At 36.3% G+C, this 21,931-nt stretch overlaps 1 protein-coding gene across 4 annotated transcripts; it reads left to right on the forward strand.

Moving 5' to 3' along the window:
• The first annotated feature begins 1,036 nt into the window (after positions 1–1,036).
• Positions 1,037–5,779, forward strand: LOC131016745 (type I inositol polyphosphate 5-phosphatase 8-like). Of its 4 annotated transcripts, none has more exons than XM_057945461.1 (11): positions 1,037–1,318; positions 2,171–2,237; positions 2,409–2,496; positions 2,615–2,686; positions 2,974–3,061; positions 3,801–3,905; positions 3,987–4,359; positions 4,448–4,620; positions 4,737–4,848; positions 4,974–5,122; positions 5,275–5,779. In XM_057945461.1, exons 2-11 carry the CDS (start codon positions 2,211–2,213, stop codon positions 5,405–5,407), a joined length of 1,320 nt encoding a protein of 439 aa, XP_057801444.1. In that variant the 5' UTR covers positions 1,037–1,318; positions 2,171–2,210; the 3' UTR covers positions 5,408–5,779. The 4 variants fall into 4 exon arrangements, with proteins under 4 accessions (XP_057801444.1, XP_057801442.1, XP_057801443.1 ...); XM_057945462.1 differs by having other exon boundaries at positions 1,045–1,318; positions 2,174–2,237; XM_057945459.1 differs by having other exon boundaries at positions 1,041–1,318; positions 3,801–4,359.
• Positions 5,780–21,931: the final 16,152 nt, after the last annotated feature.

The raw sequence follows: 21,931 nt of genomic DNA on the forward strand, positions 1-21,931 counted from the left end.
ATAAATTAATTAGTATTGATTACTAAAATATTTGAAAATATTGTATATTCGGGCATACACGATTCCCGAGAACCTAATCTTAGCCCATCCAATCCCAATCTGCATCCTGAAATTATCGCGTTTCACATATTCAATACCTGCTCGAGTATCGAATATGGATCAAATATATCTGAAACCCATAACTCGTCTGAACAGTCCTATTTGAAATTAGTACTTTAAAGTCATGTACTTTACACCATAACCACATTCTGGTTTTGTATTTGTACAATTTAAACATGATGATTTTCAAGGATTTAATTAGGATGTGGACGAATTTCTTTTCAATGTGGACACTTATTTTTAGAGTTAATTAATTATAATTTATAGTATGAACTTTTAGCTAATTTCAATTTATTGCCCCAACTTTTATTTATTTTTCTTATGTACTGAATTTTGAGAAAATTAATTATTATGGCCACAATCTCCTCAAACTTGTGGTAGTAGTAGTTGTTTTTTATTGAAGCTATATTTAAAACAATGATCAATCGCCACGAAATCATAATTTAATGTATTCTACATTAAAGGAGATTTTCAATATGAGTAGTTGATGTTCCTCGAACTATTGGGGTTTAATCCTAGAAAAATAGTCCACATATTATTCTCAATATATCAACTTATTTATCTATTTTATCATATATAGCCACCACTTTTATATCATCATTATTTACTTATAAACCATTATTCTAAGGAAAATTATTTTCTACCGTCACGATATACTAAATTAATTTTATTAAAATTCGTATCACTCTTTGCTAAGACTCTTTTTACGGTGTGAAGTATTTTATAATAGAAAATATAGTATTATTGAATAAATTCCTGGATTAATTCATAAATTTCTTGTCTGGTCTTTGACTCCAGAAAAGCAAAATAGAAAAACTACAGTATCCAGGAAACCAATTACACGTATCCATGTCACCGTGAAAACCACTTCCATTGCACTTTTGCCGTTACAGTGACTATAATGCCCCTTCAATCATTTCTCCTGTACTAATATGTCCTCTCTCTCTCTCTCTACACGCAGAGACGGACACTTGGATGTTTGTGAAGTCTTCCTTGTATCTCTCCCTCTCTCTCTCTTCTCGACACAGAGACAACCAATTGTGAACTCTGTATAAATCTAGAACCAAACTGCCGCTTTTTTTTGTTTCTCCGAGGAGCGCCCTCTCTCTCTCTCTCAACTTCTCTCTTTTCTATCCCTATTTTCTCTGCAACAGAAACGCTTTTGGAAAGGAAATACGGCAGCTTAAACACCAATTCTTCTCTCTCTTTACTTTTTCATGTAAGTATCACTCAGATTCCTCTTTTTGATTTCATCAATCGCCTGCAATGCCGTTGACTCCCACTTCATGTGGGACATGGTTTTTTAGCTCACATATCTGTTTTTCTCTTTCCTTTTTTTCTCTTTATAAAGTAGCTAGTAAAAAATCTTTATATAGATCTCTCAAATTCTATATTTCTGGATCTTTCAAAATTTTCATCCGTTTTATTATTTACAATTTTCAAATTAGATCAGCGACGAACCTACTAGGTAGCTTTTTTTTTCTCCCATGATTCCATGTATATTTTGCACCTTTTATAGATTTGTTGTTAGTTTTTGAGTAATTTTTATTTTTTTGTTTTTTTGAGTAATTTGAATCACAATCTTTCTTGCCTGTTTCTTCTAGTTTATTTGTTCCTTACTCTCTCTTGATCTCCGTAAAATACGGATTACGAAATTGTAACATGATAAATTAAACTTTGTGTTTGACCTATATAGTGTATATAAATAATTATGTGCATGTAAGTTCCATCTCTCTCTATTTTATATGCTGTCTCCATTTCTCCTGCAACTGGGTTCTTTTTTATTCAGCGTTGAGAACTCCACAAAACACTTGTTTTATGCCACAAGTCTAAACAATTCAGTGTTTGACATCACTGAAAACAAACCTATTTGTCAATGCTCAATGTTTATATCATTATATGTAATAACAAATAATATGCTCAAACTCCGACACCCCACTTGTTTGCTTCAATGGACTTTCATCCACACCAATCAATTCCTATACATACACACTATCATTATAAAATGAATTTCTCTATAAATATCTTAATTCTCATTTATATATCTATTTCTTGTCGATCTTTGCATCAGAAGCTAGCTTAGCCCCATTTGGTTTCGCTCAATTTCCGCAATGAGACAAGAAGGAAAATTTCTCAAGGTAATTATAGTCGAATTCCTATAACATGAAATCTATATATCCTCATCTTCTATTCCAATGATACTAGCTTATGCGATGTTACAGTTTATATTGTAATAAATAATTTTTTATCTGTTTGCAGTTCAAAAATGTGCTTTAGTGAAATAATACAAGATTTTTTTTTTCTTGCAGTCCAACTCGTGGCCGAAAACGGTGGCCAGAAAATGGTTGAATTTAAAGGGTGGATCGGATGAATTTGACTCAGATTATGACACAAAAGGTATGAGATTTAATATAAGTCTATGAATGAATTAAAAACATAAAAATGCACATATTCTCCAATATTAGACTTAAAATTTTTGGCATAATATTAAATCAGATATTCGTAAAATTTTCAGCTTTTCTTCAGAGGAGTTTGAAGTGTTGCTCCGACGATGGGCCTTCCACCGTCGTGCCGGAGGAATTATCAGGTAAATACCGGCTGTGCCGGCTACTATTATTTTATTTTTTATCTTTTCTGGTAGAAAGTTGATTTACTTTTAAGATATATTGCATGATCCAAATTAAAAAATTAATATGGTTTGCTTAGGCGTGATTAGGTTGGACGGTTGTGATTTATGAAGCAAAGTTGAGTAGATATTAGACGATGGAAAGTGGGATTTTTATTTTTATTTTTTATTTTCTTCTTCTTTTGGTGTGTAGCTTAATGAGTCGTTAATCTCGTAATTAATAAAGGCTTAATCTGATTGTGTTATAGAGGAGTGGTTGATGGAAACGAGCGACGAAATTGAGCGCCCAGGATTTGACCAGCTTGTGCCACCTGTCTCTACTGATCTTGACCTCAGGTACGGGATAACATCAGCCTTAGATATTTTTTTTCTCCTATTGGTTGTCATAATTAAAGAATTATATTTATTGATTGATTAAGAATATTATATATCGTAGTTCTTTGGTTAATATGTTTTTCATGAATAAGATGTTAATTAATGTTATGCACATAATTTGCATTAGTGTACCAGAATATAAATATAAAGTCATCGTGTGATTCAAAAATTAGGCAGACTATCTCTATATATGTCTTCTTCCGCGCGTGGGCGTTATGCATGCATCTTTATTGTCATTATCCGTGAATATTATAGTAATGTTTTTTTTAAGGTTGTAAATATTATAATGTTATACACACATTAAATACAAATTGAGAAATCATTTTATAATATATGATTGGTCGAAGCATATAGTTTTAATCATTTTAGTTTTATACGTAATTGGGTATTAAATTTTTCTATGATCGCGGGCTTATTTAAAAGATTATAAAATTTCTTCCGAATAATTATCAGATCACGTTCATACCATAATAATCATGGACGTTTTAATATGGTAAAAAAAATGATTAAAATTGGATAGTGCACGTCAATTTATTTTATTTTGAAAAAAAAAACAGTGCACGTTGGCATCATATGAATTCGGTCTTCAACTATAGAATATCGAGCAATATTTAGAAATATTTGAGAAGAAAAGGTGTCTTTGAGTGATAAATCGGTCTTTAAGTTTAGAAATTTAAATGTTTTAATTTGGATTTTGTAGGATGTTTGTTGGGACATGGAATGTAGGAGGCAAGACTCCAGAAGACGATCTAAACATAGATGATTGGTTAAAGACCAAAACACCGGCCGACATTTATGTACTCGGGTACGTATTCATTCACATTAATATCATATACGTATCATCAATCAAACCGATCTTAATTTTAATTTGTTATATATGGTTTAGGTTCCAAGAGATTGTACCTCTAAATGCTGGCAATGTGTTAGGCCAAGAGGACTATAGCCCGGCTGCAAAGTGGCTTTCCCTAATCCGCCACTCTTTAAACGGCGATTCAGTTAATCCCGCATCCAAACGCTCTCTAACAGTGACCGATCATGATAATTATTTCGATGACATTTTGAGTTTGAGCTCGAGTTCGAGTTCGAGTGAAGACGATTCACCTAGTCCCACGAAACATCAGAAGTATTGTTTGGCTGCCAGCAAGCAGATGGTAGGCCTGTTTTTGTGCGTGTGGGTTCGTGAGGACTTGAATCACCAAATTAGTAGTTTGAAGGTTTCGTGTGTTGGGACAGGCATCATGGGATACCTAGGAAATAAGGTATGTTCCGTTCCATTCCATATTCATTCTCGTTTCTCATTTGATTACATATATGTTTATTTATATTTTGGTTGGTATTCGCTTCTAGGGATCGGTATCTATCAGCATGAGGCTGCAACGAACCACATTTTGCTTCGTGTGTACTCACCTTGCATCCGGAGAGAAAGAGGGAGCTGAAACTAGAAGAAATTTGGACGTTATGGAGATTTTGAAGCGAACAAGATTCTCACATTCAGTCCCTCATAACATTTTAGACCATGAGTGAGTACAATTTTTCACTTCACTGTTATGTATAATGTTACATCATATACATATAAGTAAAACATGATTGATACATATAGAAAAGGATCTCCACTTAACCTCTTTTATATATGTAGCAAGATAATTTGGCTCGGGGACTTGAATTATCGGCTTGCATCTGTGTGTGGCGATGATACATACCAACAACTTGAAAGGAATGACTGGCAAGCGCTTCTCCAGAAAGATCAGGTATATATAATTTTTTATTGTGAAATTATGTTTATATAGTAGTGTATTTTCACGATTGTTAAAATGATTTTACATATGAAAAAGAGAGTATAATACTAATATACATGGTTGGTTCATTTTTGCAGTTAAGATTGGAACAAAAAGCGGGGCGAGTATTCCAAGGGTGGGAAGAAGGGGAAATATATTTTGCTCCAACCTATAAATACATCGCAAATTCGGACACATATGCTTCCCAAACCTCCTCGCCCAAAGAGAAGCGTCGAACACCTGCCTGGTTAGTGCATGCACTCGAATTCCTCTATTTCAAAACGCATTTCATCTCCTATTTTTAAATATGCGTCATATTATATTACCATCTTATGTACTTCTTGTTATGAAAATTAAATAATACTATTAATCTCACTTGATTAATTTGTAAAATGACAGGTGTGATAGAATTATGTGGAAAGGCGAAGGGCTTCAGCAAATGTGTTATTTTAGGAGCGAATCAAGATTTTCAGACCATAGGCCTGTCTACTCGGTGTTCACCGTGACGGGCGGCAAACAAACAGACGAATAATGGAATCCCACGTCCGACATACTGACACGTGTTTCTCCGATATTTGACGTTCATAGACGCCCGCAACGCTCACCTCTGTTGACTGCGGGCCGGCGGCGGAGGCATGTATAAAAGCACATGTAGGTGCTTCGCTGCAGTGACGTGGCGCGCTAGGAGAGGTGCAAATATGGTGGCGTCCATTTTGATTTACAAACACGTTTTTGAATTACTATTTATTTCCAAAATTATGAGAAGGGAAATGTAACTTTTGAAAGTAAAATGGATGTGTAGAGAATTTTTCGTTTTGGTAATTGCTTCTCCCTAATTTTTTGAGGGATCTTTGTAAATTGCGAGCATTTGCTGATATGAAATGTATTCTAAATTTTGAATGGTCGTCTCCTTGTATCAGCAGTACATGTTTTTTAGACACACTTTTAATGCATGTACTAAATTTTAATTGTGATTACAATATTATAATTAAAATTAATTAATACTATCTTAATTGAAGGTTAATAAATTTTAATTAGAGATTGATAAACCCTAGCTAATTAGACCGTTCATGCCATATACACAAGTTTTTTCCTATGTTTTTTTCATGGTCACTACAAAAAAATCGGCAATTATAATTGCCACCGGTAATCATAGCTATCCCGCCGGAAATTCCGACACCAACGGCATTACCGGCGGCCCCTCGCCGCCAATGTATCGCCCGTCGTTGTCTCGAATACCGGCGGCAAATGGCAGCCTCCGGTAAATAACGGTGGCACCGCCGCCGTTGAAAATCGTCGTCGATCGGCGGAGTTTTGCTGGAATTTTACCAGTAAAGAACACTCGTATTATTGATATATCTAGTACCTATTAATTCATTTAAACTCCATTTCAATATACAATATTATACATTCATAACCTTAGAATATGTCATGATATCCAAGAGATGTCGTTAATTACGGATCGGTCTCGTTTCCGTTCGTATTTTTATGTCGAAAAAATATTTATTTATTTATTTATTTATTTATTTATTTATTTATATATTATTATTATTATTATTATTATTATTATTATTATTATTATTATTATTATTATTATTATTCAATCTAGTTTATACACCATAAGTATTTTAATTTGGTATTTGTAATGTATTTTGAATTCAATTGCATACGTTGAATTCAATCTAGGTTACCTTTTTTTTTAAGTACATATATTTTTCGACTTAATTATACAGTCACAATAAATAGGGGATGGAGAACGAGGTAAATACAATGTTGTTCCAAAACATGAAATAAATAGTTCAAGAAAACATAAATGTTGAGCGTTAGGATTGAGCGGCTCCTCGAGATTTGGAAGATCTTGGTAATTATTAAGTCCAGCATGATCATACACCATCCTTTGGTAGTTACTGCATGACTCATCATCATCATCCATTGTAGTATGTTCTGGCAGCATATTCACTGGTGCTTCCCCGTGATAAACCCATGTTGTGTAATTGTGGAGAAATTCACGCCTAGTAACATGTTCTTTGACTGTATGTACAGATAAAAAGGCTACATTCTTACACTTCCTACACGGGCACCTAATGTTACCTACTTCATCTGTGTACGTTGTTTGATTTATCGCATACTCAAGGAAACCCTCAAGTCCCGTTTTAAATCCATAACGATCATTGTATCTCGCGTACATCTACATACGATTATCACTCATTCTTGTAAATTCTAATTGAAAAAAATAAATAAAATATCATAAATAACTTGAATCAAACGAAATTTCGGCAGCATAACCCCACTATTGTAACTCCCGAGTGATCGACTCAACAACTAAGTCTACCCGCCCCCCAATTGTTTAAGCAATACAATATAAAATAAGCAATAAAAAATACAATAATCAAATTAAAAACAATCATTTGTTGGGAGAAGATTAAGTAATCAATTTCTATCCCAAAGAAAGAATATCCTTAAGAAATTGATTAAATCTATCCCACAATATAGTAGCATATCATTTCATCCTAAACACATATCAATATATTAATGGGAAAAGGTGCAGATTGGCCCCCGAAGTAGTAGCCCCTATAGCGTATAACTCCTCTTACTCACTGTGTGTGCAACTAAACCCCTGAACTCCGAGAAAATAGTGCAAATTCCCCCCTCTGACCTAACGCCGTTAAGTGTCCGTTAACGTTTGGGTTTAATTGCACCCTCTACTTCAGGGGTGGATCTGCACCTTAATTTTTTATTTTTATTTTATAATTTCACCAACCCACCTCCGGCATCAACTTAACCACCCCCGTACTCATCGATTCTGACTTGCACCCCTTGTCAGCTCGCACGCGCCCAATCTCTTGGCGTTGCTGTATATAAGCGGTGGACAGTTGACAACCAAGAGATTGGGCGCGTGCGAGCTGACAAAGTGTAAGTTGGAGCCGACGAGTACGGGGGGCGGTTAAGTTGATGCCGGAGGTGGGTTGCTGAAATTATAAAAAAAAAAAAAAAGGTGCAGATCCACCCCTGAAGTAGATGGTGCAATTAAACGCAAACGTTAACGGACACTTAATGGCGTTAGGTCAGAGGGGGGAATTTGCACCCTTTTCTCGGAGTTCAAGGGTTTAGTTTCACACATAGTGAGTAAGAGGGGTTATACGCTACTACTTCGGGGGGCCAATCTGCACCTTTTCCTTATATTAATTTAACAAATTTATTTAAAATTTACTTAATCATACTTAATCTAACAAAATTATCTAAAATAAATAAATTAATATAACAAATTCATATTTAAATTAAAACAACAATGAATAATTTAAATAAATCAATCAAGTACGGTAGTGAATAAATTCATACTTAAATAAATTAATTAAAACAATAGTGAACAAATTCATACTTAAATTAATCTAAAATAAATCAATTTTAACCTAACAAAAATAATAGTGAATAAATTAAATAAAATGGCGAGAGCGTACAGTAGTGGTCAGCAGCGGAGCGGCAGCGATGGCGAGTCGGGGGCAGGGCTGAAATGAGAGAGAGAGAGAGAGAGGCTGGTGTGTGCTGCTGCTAGGGCATTCTGCTCGTTTTTGGGCTTTAAAAATTACCGGCGACATGGGCCGCTGGTAATCGCCGACCCGCATCAAATTTACCCACGGCGTCGTGTCTCATCGCTAATCACTGGCGGCTTATGTCGCGCCAGTATTATTAAAAAAAATTAATATATATTAGCGGCGGCGATCTTGTTTACCGGCGATGATACCGCCGGTGATCACCAGCGGCACGGTTGCCGCTGGCATTTCCGCCGATATTTTAAAAAATACGGGTCTCCTCCTCTGTCGTCGGTAATTTTGGTCAGTAATCACGCGTTTTTTTGTAATGAATGGTGTACGTATTTCATCAACAAACTAAAGTAGTTAATTAGAAACTGGAGACTAGAGAATGATTATTATCTCAGTGGTCTAAGTCCAACATAAGAAATAGGAGAACCTTATTTTTTTTGCGGGGGGGGGGGGGGGGGGGGGGGGGGGGAATACAAGATTTTAGAGTTTAGATTATTTCAGTCACAATTATTTTGTTGGTAAATATATTCTCGTTGATATAATAGTATGGGATGAGATCTTTGATCCCACAATTTAGTGTGTCTCAGTGTGTATCACGTTTAATTTATTATAATTTTTAATTATATTTTCTTCAATTTTAATTTATTATGCTTTAATATAATAAAAAGATATTCTCTACGTTCCAATTTTTAGTATCAAATTAAGAATGACACGGATTTTAATAAAGTAGTTGGGTTTGTTGTGAGTGAAATAAGGGTATCACCTTTTATGTGAATGTTAAAATAATAAAGTGAAGTAAGGATCTCACCTTTTTTTACTAAAAATAGAAATGTATATTAAAATGTGAGACTGATTAAAATAAAAATATGTATACTAAAAATTGGGACGAAGGGAGAAATTAATAAGGATTCACTCATTCAGTTATGGTTTATACTTATTTTTTTATATTAATTTGAATTAATAATAGATTATTTGAGTTAACTAATTCAAAGTTAGGATATATAATCTTTTTAATAAATATTAATTAGAATTTATAATATAATATTATTTTTTATTATTAAAATAAATAATTATAAAATAGAGAAATTAGGAATGATACACAATAAAACACACTAAATTGTGGAAAAGATAATTCAATCCGAATAGCCATGTACCCTTTTTTTCATTGAGAAAGGTACAGGTGGAAATTATACCATAGATTTCTCTAATAACAAAGAAAGTCTTCATCACTTAAAATTGAATTTTATTAAAGTCCAATGTTGGAAATATACCATCGGCTGTTTGGCATGCATAACATCAAACTTATATGTTGGGCCTATACTTGCACCTTTTCCAATTATAATGGCCCATCAGCTTCAGCTGAGGTAAAATGTAGTAACATTAATCTATATATATTAAAGCAAAATAAATCTTATCCCACGTAGCATCGTATAATCACTCCATTTTAATTTTCCTCAATTCTCATTCATTCTTCATTCTTATTTTTTTCTAGATTTTAATCAATTTTTATATCTAAAATCCATTAAAAATCTAAAAGTCATGATATATTTAAAAACTAAATATCTAAAAAATCATTATATAAATATTTCAACAAAATAAATTTTATCCTACGTGACGTCGTATTATCACTCCATTATAATTTTTCTCATTATATATCTAAAAACTATTGAATATCTAAAAAATATTATACTAATATTCCATTGATCAATAAAATTTTATTTATTTCCTTACACGAAAAATAGAAAATACAAAAGTATTTGTAATTTTGAGGTTGTAATGATTATTGTAATATTATACTTTATGATATCCAACTTTGCAATTTCAATTTAAAACGTACATGATTTACTTTAATATATATGACTTTGATGTTATTAATTCTATTTAAAATAAGAATGAATGAGAACTAAGGAAAATTAGAATGTAGTGATAATACGATGCCACATAAGATAAAATTTATTTTGTTGAAATATTTATATAATGATTTTTTAGATATTTAATTTTTAAATATATCATGACTTTTAGATTTTTAATGGGTTTTAGATATAGAAATTGATTAAAATCTAGAAAAAAATAAGAATGAATGAGAATTGAGGAAAATTAGAATGGAGTGATTATACGATGCCATGTAGGATAGGATTTATTTTGCTTTAATATATATATATATATATATATATTCCCTAAAATACTTCAATTGAGTTAAAATAAAAACTATCCTTAAGATAAGAATGTAGAACTAATCTATATCTTTGATCAATATATATTTTAATTTACCTCTAATACCTACTGTATATTAGGAATAAAAAACTACTATAGAAAAAGACTATAAATCCCTTAAAAATCGCAATAAAGTTGATCACAAAATGCAAAATTAGATAAGTTTTCTTAATTATTAAATTTACAAAAAAAAAAAAAAACAACCTTTGGAATAGGATTTAATCATATCCATTAAGATGGAAAAATAATTAATTTAGTTCTAAGTTCTTACAATAAAAATGGTTTTTAATTGAACTCTGTTAGGTCTCTTGGGGTCTCGAATAGGTGTATGAGGGGGGGGGGGGGGAAGAATACATCCATAGGCTATTTTTCAAACGAAAACAAACTGACACAACCTTTTTCAGTTAAAAGAGTTTAGCAAGGCTTAGGTTGGCGACTGATACTGAATACTCTTCAGTAAGGAGTTATCAGTTACGTCAAAGACTTTAACTGATACACGTTAGGCTTCAGTCGAGTTTGTAAAACAATGGAGTAATATGAATCTCACTGACTATCCGAAGATTTATCAGTTCAACTAATATTACTGGCAGCGGAAAACTTTTCTTTCGAAATAGCCTTTGTGATTAAACAAGTTGTCAAAGTTTATGTTTCACTTTGCTATTAATCAGTTTCAGTTGATAAAACGTTTGTGCACAGATAACAAAGATAAATACTGAAAGCGATAAACAACAAAGGGATTTTTACGTGGTTCGGAAAACACTTCCTACATCCATGGTCAGTTGATCAGACTGGCAACTTCATTGGGCTTGTGCTTACGGGTGCACAGCAAACCTAATCAACCGAAGATCTAATTTTCAGTACCAACACACTGGGTTGGATTTCTCACTCTTAGCTTCACTGAGACAAAACTATGCCTTTCCGCAAAGACTAAGATCTCTTGGAGTCAGAACACTGGTCTGAACTCCTTACAACTTAAACTCTCAATTCGGGCCATTGAAAAGAGGTTCGAAAACTTGCCAACTAGATTACAAAGAACAGGTTCTCTGTAATCAGTTATACCTAGGCTTTGGATATACAATATTTTCCTATGTTATGAGAGAATGTATGTAATCAGCAGTGACTGATTTTTGGCTTTGTGATTCTCTTCTTCGATTCAAACTTTGGAATGGCTTTGAATTGCTGAGTGACGAATTCGGTAGCGTTTCAGCTTATGTAGTTGAATCGGTGAAGATTGAAGTGATCCTCGAGCTCTATTTATAGGAGAGGTCTTGAATAGATCTGTTAGCTGAAATGGTCTTCAAGAATTCATCCGTTGGAGATAGATTTTAACTTTGCTGAGGCTTCAATCTTCGAGGTTCCTTTGTTTGGTGAGAACGGCTACTTTGAGAGCAGGAGATTGGACATCTCTGAAAAAGGTAATCACCAAAAAGGATGGCTCTGTAGAGAAAGGACGATCCTCGAAATCTCTGCATTTAATGTGGCTGTACTTCTGGAGTGCGTGGCTTCCTTTAAGCTTTAGAGCTTCAGTCCGAGGAAGAATGTTTAACTGATACTTGACTTTAGTACCAGTTCGTTGAATCCATGTGGCTCGCGTTAAATAATCAATTGTAACTAATTCTTGGACTGGTTAGTCAAATATCAATATTTGATTCTGCCTTAAATCGTCAACAGTCGGCAACTTCAGTCTTCAGTGTTCAGAACAGCAGCTAAACTAGAAAAGAACTCTAACACTTGAGTTCGAACAGTTCTAGTCTATTACAAGTGAAACCTATTGATTTTGGTATTATCAAAACTAGGATTAGGATATTTCATTAAGTTTCCAACAAACTCTTCCCTATATATATATATATGTATATAATAACTATTAAATTCAATTGTTAACATTTTTTCCTTCAAATATAAATAAATTGATTCCATTGTTGAAAAGAGCACTGGTGAACTTATATGGTTGAATGAATTTAGTCATTTCTATCTTCTGATGTACTATCCGGTAATATTCATTTATGAAGATGACAGATTATAAATTCTCATTCATTCCAATTACTCCATTCTAATTTTCCTCAATTCTAATTCATTCTTCTTCTTTTTTTTCTAAATTTTTATTATTTTCATATCTAAAAATTATAATATATTAAAAACTATTAAATATCTAAAAATCAATATATTAATAGTTCAACAAAATAAATTCTATCTTATGTGACGTCCTTCATTCTAATTTTCCTCAATTCTCATTCATTCTTTTTCTTTTTCTAAATTTTAATCAGTTTCCATATACAAAAATCATTAAATATCTACAAACTATGAAATATTTAAAAATCATTATATTAATATTCCAAAAATCAAGAAAAATTTATTTATATCCATAACGTAATTAATAATGCATTTGATACATAAATATTTAAGAATAGAGCTATCTTGGTCCCCACTAATTAATGAGATGATTGATACGATAAATGATTACGTCTTGTCTCTAATGTCTATCAAATAAAGGGTTTATCTAAGTTCAGACAGTATTTGCAAAGAAGATGGACAAATTGAGCCCGATGAACAGGTATTCTCGGTTGAATATCTCAACACGATCAAGTGTCCAGGATTGTCAAATCGTGAGATTAAATTGAAAGAGGAATGTATAATCACGCTTCTCAAAAATATGATCAATCTAATGAGCTTTGCAATGGCACCAGGCTGATAGTAACTCAACTTGGGGAACACGTAAGTGAATGGAAACTCATTTCAGGAAAAAATGAGCGTAATAAGTTTTCTATAGCTAGAATGATTACGATTTCATCGCATTTCACTAAATTTTCAATTCGGTTCCAGTAAAGGCAATTCCCTATGAGTGTTTGTTTTGCTATGTCGACAATAAATAAAAGTCATGGACAATCTCTTTCAAATGTAGGATTATACATGCTGAAACCTATTCTTAGTTATGGACAATTCTACGTGGCAGTCTCAAAAGTCATTAAAAAAAAGGTCATATGCAAGACGCAACAACTAACGTGTTATATGATGAAATTTTCGATAGATTATGAGTTAACTGCAACTTTAATACTAATTTATTCGAACTTTTAAAGTTTAAGTCATTAATGATATTATTTAATTTTTTTCGTATTTTTTAATTATTGGTTTCAACTACAAACATCCAATATAGATATGTTTCAAATAATTGTTCCAATTTCTCATTTAATATTTTTTTGATCGAAACTCTGCTTACATATAAATTTTATAAGACATTTAAATTAGGTCAATTTCAAATAAATATTATAATTTTTTACTTTAAAATAAGTTTATTAAATTCTCTATTTGTGTGAAAAATAATTCATGAAACAAAAAATGCATTAATAATTTCACAAATTTATATTTTAATAGATCCCGTCGAATTTCAACGGGTCACTTACTAGTTTATTAACAATAACTAATAACTAGCAGTACTATTACATATTCGCACAAAATATAAAAGGATTAATTGCATGAAAATACATGAGAACTTTAGTCATTTTTTCATTCTTTTACATGACTTTTGAAATTTACATTTTTAATCATGAAACTTTGCATTTGTTCCAAATTTTCCTTAAAATTGAAGTCCGACAGCCGGAAAGCTAACGTGTCTTTAAATATGCCACGCGTATGTAACACGTCATTAATTAAAACGACGTGGCACAGAAACGACGTCGGTTTAATATTGTGTTTCTCTCTCAACTTCTTCCCAACTTCTTCACCGCCACCAAGGTACTGTAGAAATGCCTCTCGCCTTCTCCCACCCGTCGAGGATGATGGGCGGAGGGGCTGATTCCCTTACTTCCGCCACCCACCATCTTTCCTCCACAATTTTCAGATCTAGGATTTTGCGGATCTCTTGGATTTGCAGACCTAGGGGTTTGCAGATTTGCAGCGGAGCTTCAGATGGAATCAGCGACGGCGCTCTCTGCCATCAAAGGAGAAGAAAATGGGGATCAGCGGCGTGAACTGTGCGTCGTATTAGTGTGGGCGTGTGAGTTTAATTTCGGAGAGAGAGAATCGAGAGGGAGAAAGGTGGAGGCTAAGGGGTGGTGCCCTTCGCCAGAATTCCAGCGGTGTTGGTGGTTGATTCATTCAGCGTGAGGGCGACGCTGGTGGGATTTTTGCAGGAGGAGAGGAGAAAACCAATTCGAATTTCATGATGTTCTTGACTCGACGAGTCGGGATCTCGAGTTTGTGTGGCTCGTCAATGGAGGCAGGGATTTCTCTTTCCTCTTGCTCTGCCATTGCAGGGATGTTTTGCCTGCTGTGACGATGATGGGTGTGACGGAAACCTTGCCAGAAATTAAAAAGAATAGGCAGCTGCTCTGTGTTCTGGGAGTGAGAAGAGTATCGCTGAGCTCCGGCGCTGATGTTGTGGTGGTTGCCGGTTGGGGATTTGCATTTTGGTTTTTGCAGATTTAACTTTTTTTTTTTCAAAACGACGTCAAGCAACGTCGTTTTGCATGATCGCCGGTGCGCCCACGTCTGCAAGCTTCCGACTGTTTAAATGACACATTTTCGAGTTCCGGCTGCCACATAGGTGCCATCTCAGCATCAAAATGGCCGGAGCTCAATTTTAAGGAAAATTTGAAACAAATGCAAAGTTCATGATTAAAAAATGTAAGTTTTAAAAAGGGTTAATGGTTGAAAATACCCATTTTCATAAACAAAACCTAAAATGTACCCACCTATTTTAAAACATACAAAATGTACCCACTTAGGACAACTTTATCCTTTGGCTATTTCCACCTTTAACATTGCTTTGTCCAAACTGCTATTGTCACTCCAATTTTGCTATTGGACAAGTAATTTGGGTATTCTCTTTACTTCATTATATACATTAATCCGCGCTTCTAAAATTGGTATCAGAGCGGGTTTTTATAGAGGAATTATACTATGTTTAATTTATTTTATAATTTACCTTTGGGATTGACCTATGTGTGAGGAGACTCCATAAGATTTGGAATGGATCCGGACGAATGTCCGAGATGTCTTGTATACAGGATATCTTTCCAAAATTTGAAAAGAGAGGCTAGTCACCTAATGGGTGAATTACGATGGTATTGGCGAGCACTTATGCTCAACATTACCGAAGACGAAGAGACTATTCGTGAGATCATTACGAACATCCAGGAGCATCTTGATGCCCTATTGGAGAATGCCGAGGCCAAATCGACACACAGACGAGCCAGAGCCAACCATCATCAATATCATATTTGATGGAACAGAAGGACAATGCGGGAGTAGTTTATCCAAGCTACCAAAAGATCGAGCCAAGCTCTTCCGACAACGCCAATTTGCGGGAGATTCAAAGAACGGTGGAATATTACGGTGTCAAACTGTATGAACTACCGATGGAAATGAGCAAAATATCACTCAAACAAGAGGAAATTCTAAACCTCTTGTGTGATATCAAGAAGAAGGTGGAGGACATCGAACGACGAAAACCATGTTCCAGAAAAATTCGGAATAAATGGTCCAAGGACCCGACGTATCCACGACCACTCAATGCAGCACCCAAGGAGTTGCAGCCAGAGGAAATAATTCGATTCGTGAAAGGGAAACAACATGAATAACCCTGATCGAATTGGATTAGAAGATCTATAAGAGTTAGCAGAATCTTTTGCTAACCTCAATATGGTTGATCTAAAGATGAACCAAGGAGGAGAGGTGCCCAAAGCTGAACATCAACAAGCAGAGTCGTCAAAGAAAGGTGGGGCTCAAGAAGATTCGAGCCAATATCAACGAACCAGACGACGCAGGCCTCAGATGCGGGATACTCCTGTAGGAAAGGCCACACTTGAACCAATCCATCCATACGGATTGATTCTCAACCTCGATGAAGCCAGTTTCAAAGATTGGGAAGGACTCATCGACGAATGGGCTTCAGCAATGAAGATCGTAATTGCCACGATAGACTATGACAAAGAGGAGTTTGTCAAAATCTTCGAGGCAAGTTTTGCAGGCATGGCAAAACAATTCTGGGATAATGCGGCAACCGAGGGGAAGAATGAGCTGTTTACCAAAACATCAGTTTCAGAAATTCTTGAGGGGGCTACCCAACAGATTAAAGTCCATTTTCTTGGAATGGGTTTTTTTGAAGGATCAGCCGAGGAAAAGCGCAAAAAATATCGACAGGCACTTTACAATCTAAGATTGGTGGTACTAGAGCCAAAAGCTCTCAATGAATTTTTGCGCCTATACACCCTATATGCCCATATGGGGGTAATCGATGATCAAACTGCCATGGACCTATTCTTCACAAAGTTTCCAAGTCCATGGAGAGAGATGCTCATCAATGAGTACGTATCACCGGGAGATTATCCTCTTGATAGTGCGTCAAGAAGGATGTCATATGTCCACAGGAAGCTGTCCGAATGGTGCCAGAAGGCGGCGGACCAGAGAAATCTCAAGAAATTGAGGAGACTCAACAAAAGATCTCCATTGATGTGCGACAACATTGATCTTTCAACAGAGATTGGAGCTGAGTTGCTGTATCAACGGAAGAGCAGAAAGAAACATAGGTACCAGCCCTATGAAAAAAGATCAAGAAGGAGTCCTTGGAAGCCAATGACTATGTGGACAAGACAGAAGGCACGCTCCTACAAATCAGGACAACGGAGCGGACCAGCAAGGAGCCGATTTTCATCCCAAAAATGAATCCCGGCAAGAAAAACTTTCAGGCGCACCCAAGCCGAAACAAATGAAAGTTTCAAAGATTGTAATTGCTGGACATGCGGTGCAAAGGGGCATATTTCTACCAATTGCCCAGACAACGAGAAAAGAGGGATAAGGAAATTTGAATCCACACCAGATATCGAAGACGCCCTCTACCACCAGGAATTGATACTCGTGTATCAGTTCAAAGATATATCCTCTGACGAGAGTATATACGAGCAAGAAGAAGTCTTTAGCTCTGAAGATTCGGATTTGACCGATGGATCAACCGGAGACGAGTCAGACTAAAGAAGAGAACGAGGTTTTCCACACTCAGACGGAGGATCAGAAAGGATTTACCAGCCATTTTCTGATTCCACAAGAAGAGGTGGTGAAAAAGCTCGTGAAAAAACTCAAGAAGGAAACCGAAGAGGTACAAACATACCAAGGGTTTTCTAGTGTAAGAATGAATCAAGTTTTACATAGCTTGAGTCCATTCAAAAGGAGGCATCATGTTTATTTCGACGTTACCAGTCGAGAATTGGCACTTCCAATAGAGATAACAAGCAACCAGGTGGAGATCCAACTTGTTCCAGCCGAAGACATCCGGCGGGATCTCAAAAGAATGAAGCCACAAGTCGCTAGTACGATGAAATGGATTCATATCGGAGCAATTCAGTTGGTAATCAAATCTGCCCTCTCACCCGGGACAGATCAACCGATTGATGTTGCACTCTGCGACAAGAGGATAAGAGATGCCAAAGATTCAGTTCTTGGAGCTTTCTCAGGCAATCTCTATGCCAAGAAGATTATAACCGAGCTTTATCCACAAATCGCTTATAATCTACAAGATTCATCCTTCAGCCGAGCCCTGACACTTTATCAGGATTACAAGAGAAAGGATCTTATGACGAGAGAAAATAGGCCATACTCTCTGACATATCAAGTCTCGTATGCCCTATCAAATTCCCATCATACAGAATTATTTCTGGGAAAGGAATTCATTGAAGTACCAGAAATATTCAAAGAAGTAGCCAAGGCAGTCAATCCGAACCGAGTGAAAATTCCCCAGATCAGGGAAATTGATATCGAAGTAGGAGACAAGCAGGTGCTAAACCACAATCAAAGTCTTAGATTGGGAGCACCAAGGCTATCATTCCAGGGAGATAGGCTAACTTCAGGGCCTATAACAAGGAGTTTCTCTCATTCCTATGAGAGAAGGGCGATTCAGGAAACACCAGTTCCAGACATGAGAGTCAAGCTCAAATGTCCCGAAGGATGGAGAAGGGTTTCCACAAGATTTAATACAACTGAAAGGAAAAATCAGTTTCCTTGTGATACATTGTATTATCTGGCGAATCCAGAAAGCAACCGATACATCGGATTATTGATGGTCGGAGGCTTTGAAATCCAAGTCGAGGGACAAGCCGGACAAGAAGCTGACGTTCTTATCTTAGGACGCAATTTTCTTGGCAGCTATCAGCCATGGTCATGGAGAGCAGGTGGAATGGAGATCACAATCGGAAATAAAAGATTGATGATCCAATGACAAGTCCATTCTCTATATACATCTCTGTAGGGATGTTATATGAGAAATTCAAAGCAGAATATTTTGCTGCTTATGTGGATTCAGGAGCAGGAATCTGTACGGCAAAACGAGGAGTCTTTCCAGCAGAAGTTGAAGAAGAACTGCCTCGAATTGCGGGAAGGGATTTCTCCAAAAAGATTTTGCTCCTATCAAAAGGAGTAAAACAAACGGAAATATTGATCGGCGGCGCAGGGCAGACACCTTGGTACAAGGTCAAGACTCCACCGATATATTTCCATGATACCGGAGCAGATATATTATTTGGAAATAATTTTCTACAAAACTTTAAGCGGTATACACAGGACAATGAGGCCAGGAGGCTGGTGTTCACAACCAATTGTGACCACAAGATCATTGTGCAAAGGCTCGAAGGAGCTTTTAATCGCTCGATGCCATTAAAATTTAGCAGCAAGTGTGGTGATGATGGCAGACTCCGGAGACCACAAATGAAGGATCAACGGAGATTCAGAGATGTTCTGCTCAAATGCAGAATCAAGGGATTCCCAGATCTCTCCGAGGAAGAAACTCAAATCCTCAAAGTCTCCCTGATATCACACAAAGATATCAAGGAAGAAAAACAAGTGTCCATAGCCGACGTCAAAAGGAGAATCCAGAAGTGTTACCACGAGAATCCTTTGGCATGGTGGGACAAGAACCAGCTCGAAGCTTCCTTGAAAGTTAAAACTGGAAAGGAGCATGAGTTCGTAAGGTTCAGACCTATCTTGATGAACACTCAAGATCAGCAGGATATGAGGAGTATAATCAAGGAACACCTTGATTTGAAGTTGATCGAACCAGGGAATTCGCCTTATAGCAGTCCTGGATTTCTGGTGAGAAATCATGGGGAGATCAAGCGAGGAAAGCCAAGATTGGTCATTAATTACAAAGGGATTAATGATATTCTTGAGTTTGACGGATATTTCATCCCAAGCAGAGAACACCTTATCAGCTGCATCAGAAGTGCAAGGGTATTCTCAAAGTTCGATTGCAAATCAAGTTCCTACCAGATTCGCATGGAGAAAGGGAGTAAGAAGTTCACAGCCTTCTCAACTCCACAGGGACATTATGTCTGGAATGTCATGCCAATGGGGTTAGCCAACGCGCCTCAGATATTCCAAAGGAAGATGGATAATCTCTTTAAGGATTATTCTTCGTTTATGTTTGTTTATATTGATGACATTCTTATTGCATCAAAGAACATTCATGAACATGTCAGGCATCTGGAGATCTTTGCGGATGTTTGTCAACAAGAAGGACTAGTGTTGTCGGAAAAGAAGGCAGTCATAGCCACCCAGAAGATGGAATTTCTGGGAATTGAGATCGATGAATCTGGAATAATTCTACAAGACCATATTGTGGAAAAAGTCCATAATTTTCCGGAAGATCTCAAGGAGAAGAAGCAGCTCCAAAGTTTTCTCGGAGTTGTCAATTTTGCAGGGATGTTTATCAAAAACCTTGCAGCACATAGAAAAGTCTTTAGCCCACTACTGAAGAAAGATGTTCCATTCATATGGAAGGAGGAGCATCGAGAGGGTATAAAGAAGTTGAAGGAAATTTGCAAAAATCTCCCAAAACTTTCAATACCTCAAGACGAGGATGACCTGGTCCTCTACACCGACGCGAGTGATTCCTGGTGGGCAGCCGTGCTCACAAAGATCACCCCTTATGGAGAAGAACCATGCAGATACTGTAGCGGTCTCTTTTCCGACAATGAAGCTGTGCGATGGCACATCAACGAAAAGGAGTTCTATGCAGTTAGAAAGGTGTTCAAAAAATGGCCGCTATTCTTACTTGCGAAGAAATTCGTTTTGAAAGTTGATAACACTAATGTTAAAGCTTTCTTAACCAAGAAAATAGAATCTAAGCCTGAAAAGGCTAGATTACTAAGATGGCAAGCTGAGTGCCAATATTATGATTTTAATATTGTTATTTTGAAATCTGATGAAAATGTTCTTGCAGATTTCTTAACGAGGGATGGAGCCAACTGAGGTTGACACCATCATGGAAAACCAGAGGCAGCTCCTGGACAACCTGGAGATGCTACAACAAGAATGGCAAGAGTGTTTACACCATGTCAAACAAGCAAGAAGGATACAATCGGATGATGAATCCAAAGTGTCCAACCGTATACGAGAATGTTTCAAAAAGATGCTAAATCTTAATGAGGCAACCCACAAGCCGCTCATGCGCGAGATCATGGCTCCCATAATCGAAGCAGGCATTACCGTATAGGCCGGATTACCTGTAGCAGGGGATTCAAATACCCCTAGCACAAGTTCTGAGGCTAAGGTGTCAAAGCCGGATCCTCAAGAAAAAGATGTTGCTAAGGCTTCACCGCCTGAACCAACATGTCAACCCTCCACCTCTGGGGTAAAAGAGGTAGAGATCAGTCTTAGGCCATTGACGGGCAAATCTAAGATTGATATTAACATTATTGAAATTTCTCCTGTTTGGCAGATGTACCAATCCAGGTGGGAGAAACTTAATACCAGAAAGGGACTTAATCCGAACTATTGCCGGGTTGATGTCAGAGGAAAATATCCTCGTGTATGGATGACCACTGGAGCCAATCCTCAGGAGGTCAAGGAGTGGTATGAATTTGGGGCACTAGCCTCAGTTTATACTATATCGCCAGCATTCAGCGAAATCAAGGGTCTACCAAGATGGATCCAAGAAACAGTCTATGATGCTTGGTCGAACAATCTGTCTCTAAACAGGGGAGACGTCCTGGAGTTATATTTTCTTAGTGCAGCTCCAGAACCAGCAGGCAAAGGGAATCATGAAGCTTTTCATTTCATTAAGCTTCGGAGACCCGACACGGAGGCCTTAAACAGAATTAAGGCACCAGATCACCAGATCTCCATCGTCACCACTTTTACGGAGAATCAAATCTCCACAAGACGTGCATGGGGACTATGGGTCTGTCTCACGGAGATGGACAAAGTAAAGTACCAATTCAAGTTCTCTCATAATGCAGGACTTGGATCTTTCTTGTTAAATTCTATGACAGGAAAAACCACAAGCTTCGCAGAGAAGGCCTTCGAAGAAAAGAGGC

Source organism: Salvia miltiorrhiza, chromosome 3 (assembly GCF_028751815.1).
Source record: "Salvia miltiorrhiza cultivar Shanhuang (shh) chromosome 3, IMPLAD_Smil_shh, whole genome shotgun sequence".
In the NCBI taxonomy this organism is placed as follows: domain Eukaryota; kingdom Viridiplantae; phylum Streptophyta; class Magnoliopsida; order Lamiales; family Lamiaceae; genus Salvia; species Salvia miltiorrhiza.

What these genes read in the sequence shown, in the direction of transcription:
- LOC131016745 (XM_057945459.1), top strand. Translation starts at nt 2,211, where the DNA reads ATGAGACAAGAAGGAAAATTTCTCAAG. An exon ending in TCTACTGATCTTGACCTCAG is followed by an intron (nt 3,062 to 3,800) that starts GTACGGGATAAC and finishes TGGATTTTGTAG; the next exon opens with GATGTTTGTTGGGACATGGA. An exon ending in AAGCGTCGAACACCTGCCTG is followed by an intron (nt 5,123 to 5,274) that starts GTTAGTGCATGC and finishes GTAAAATGACAG; the next exon opens with GTGTGATAGAATTATGTGGA.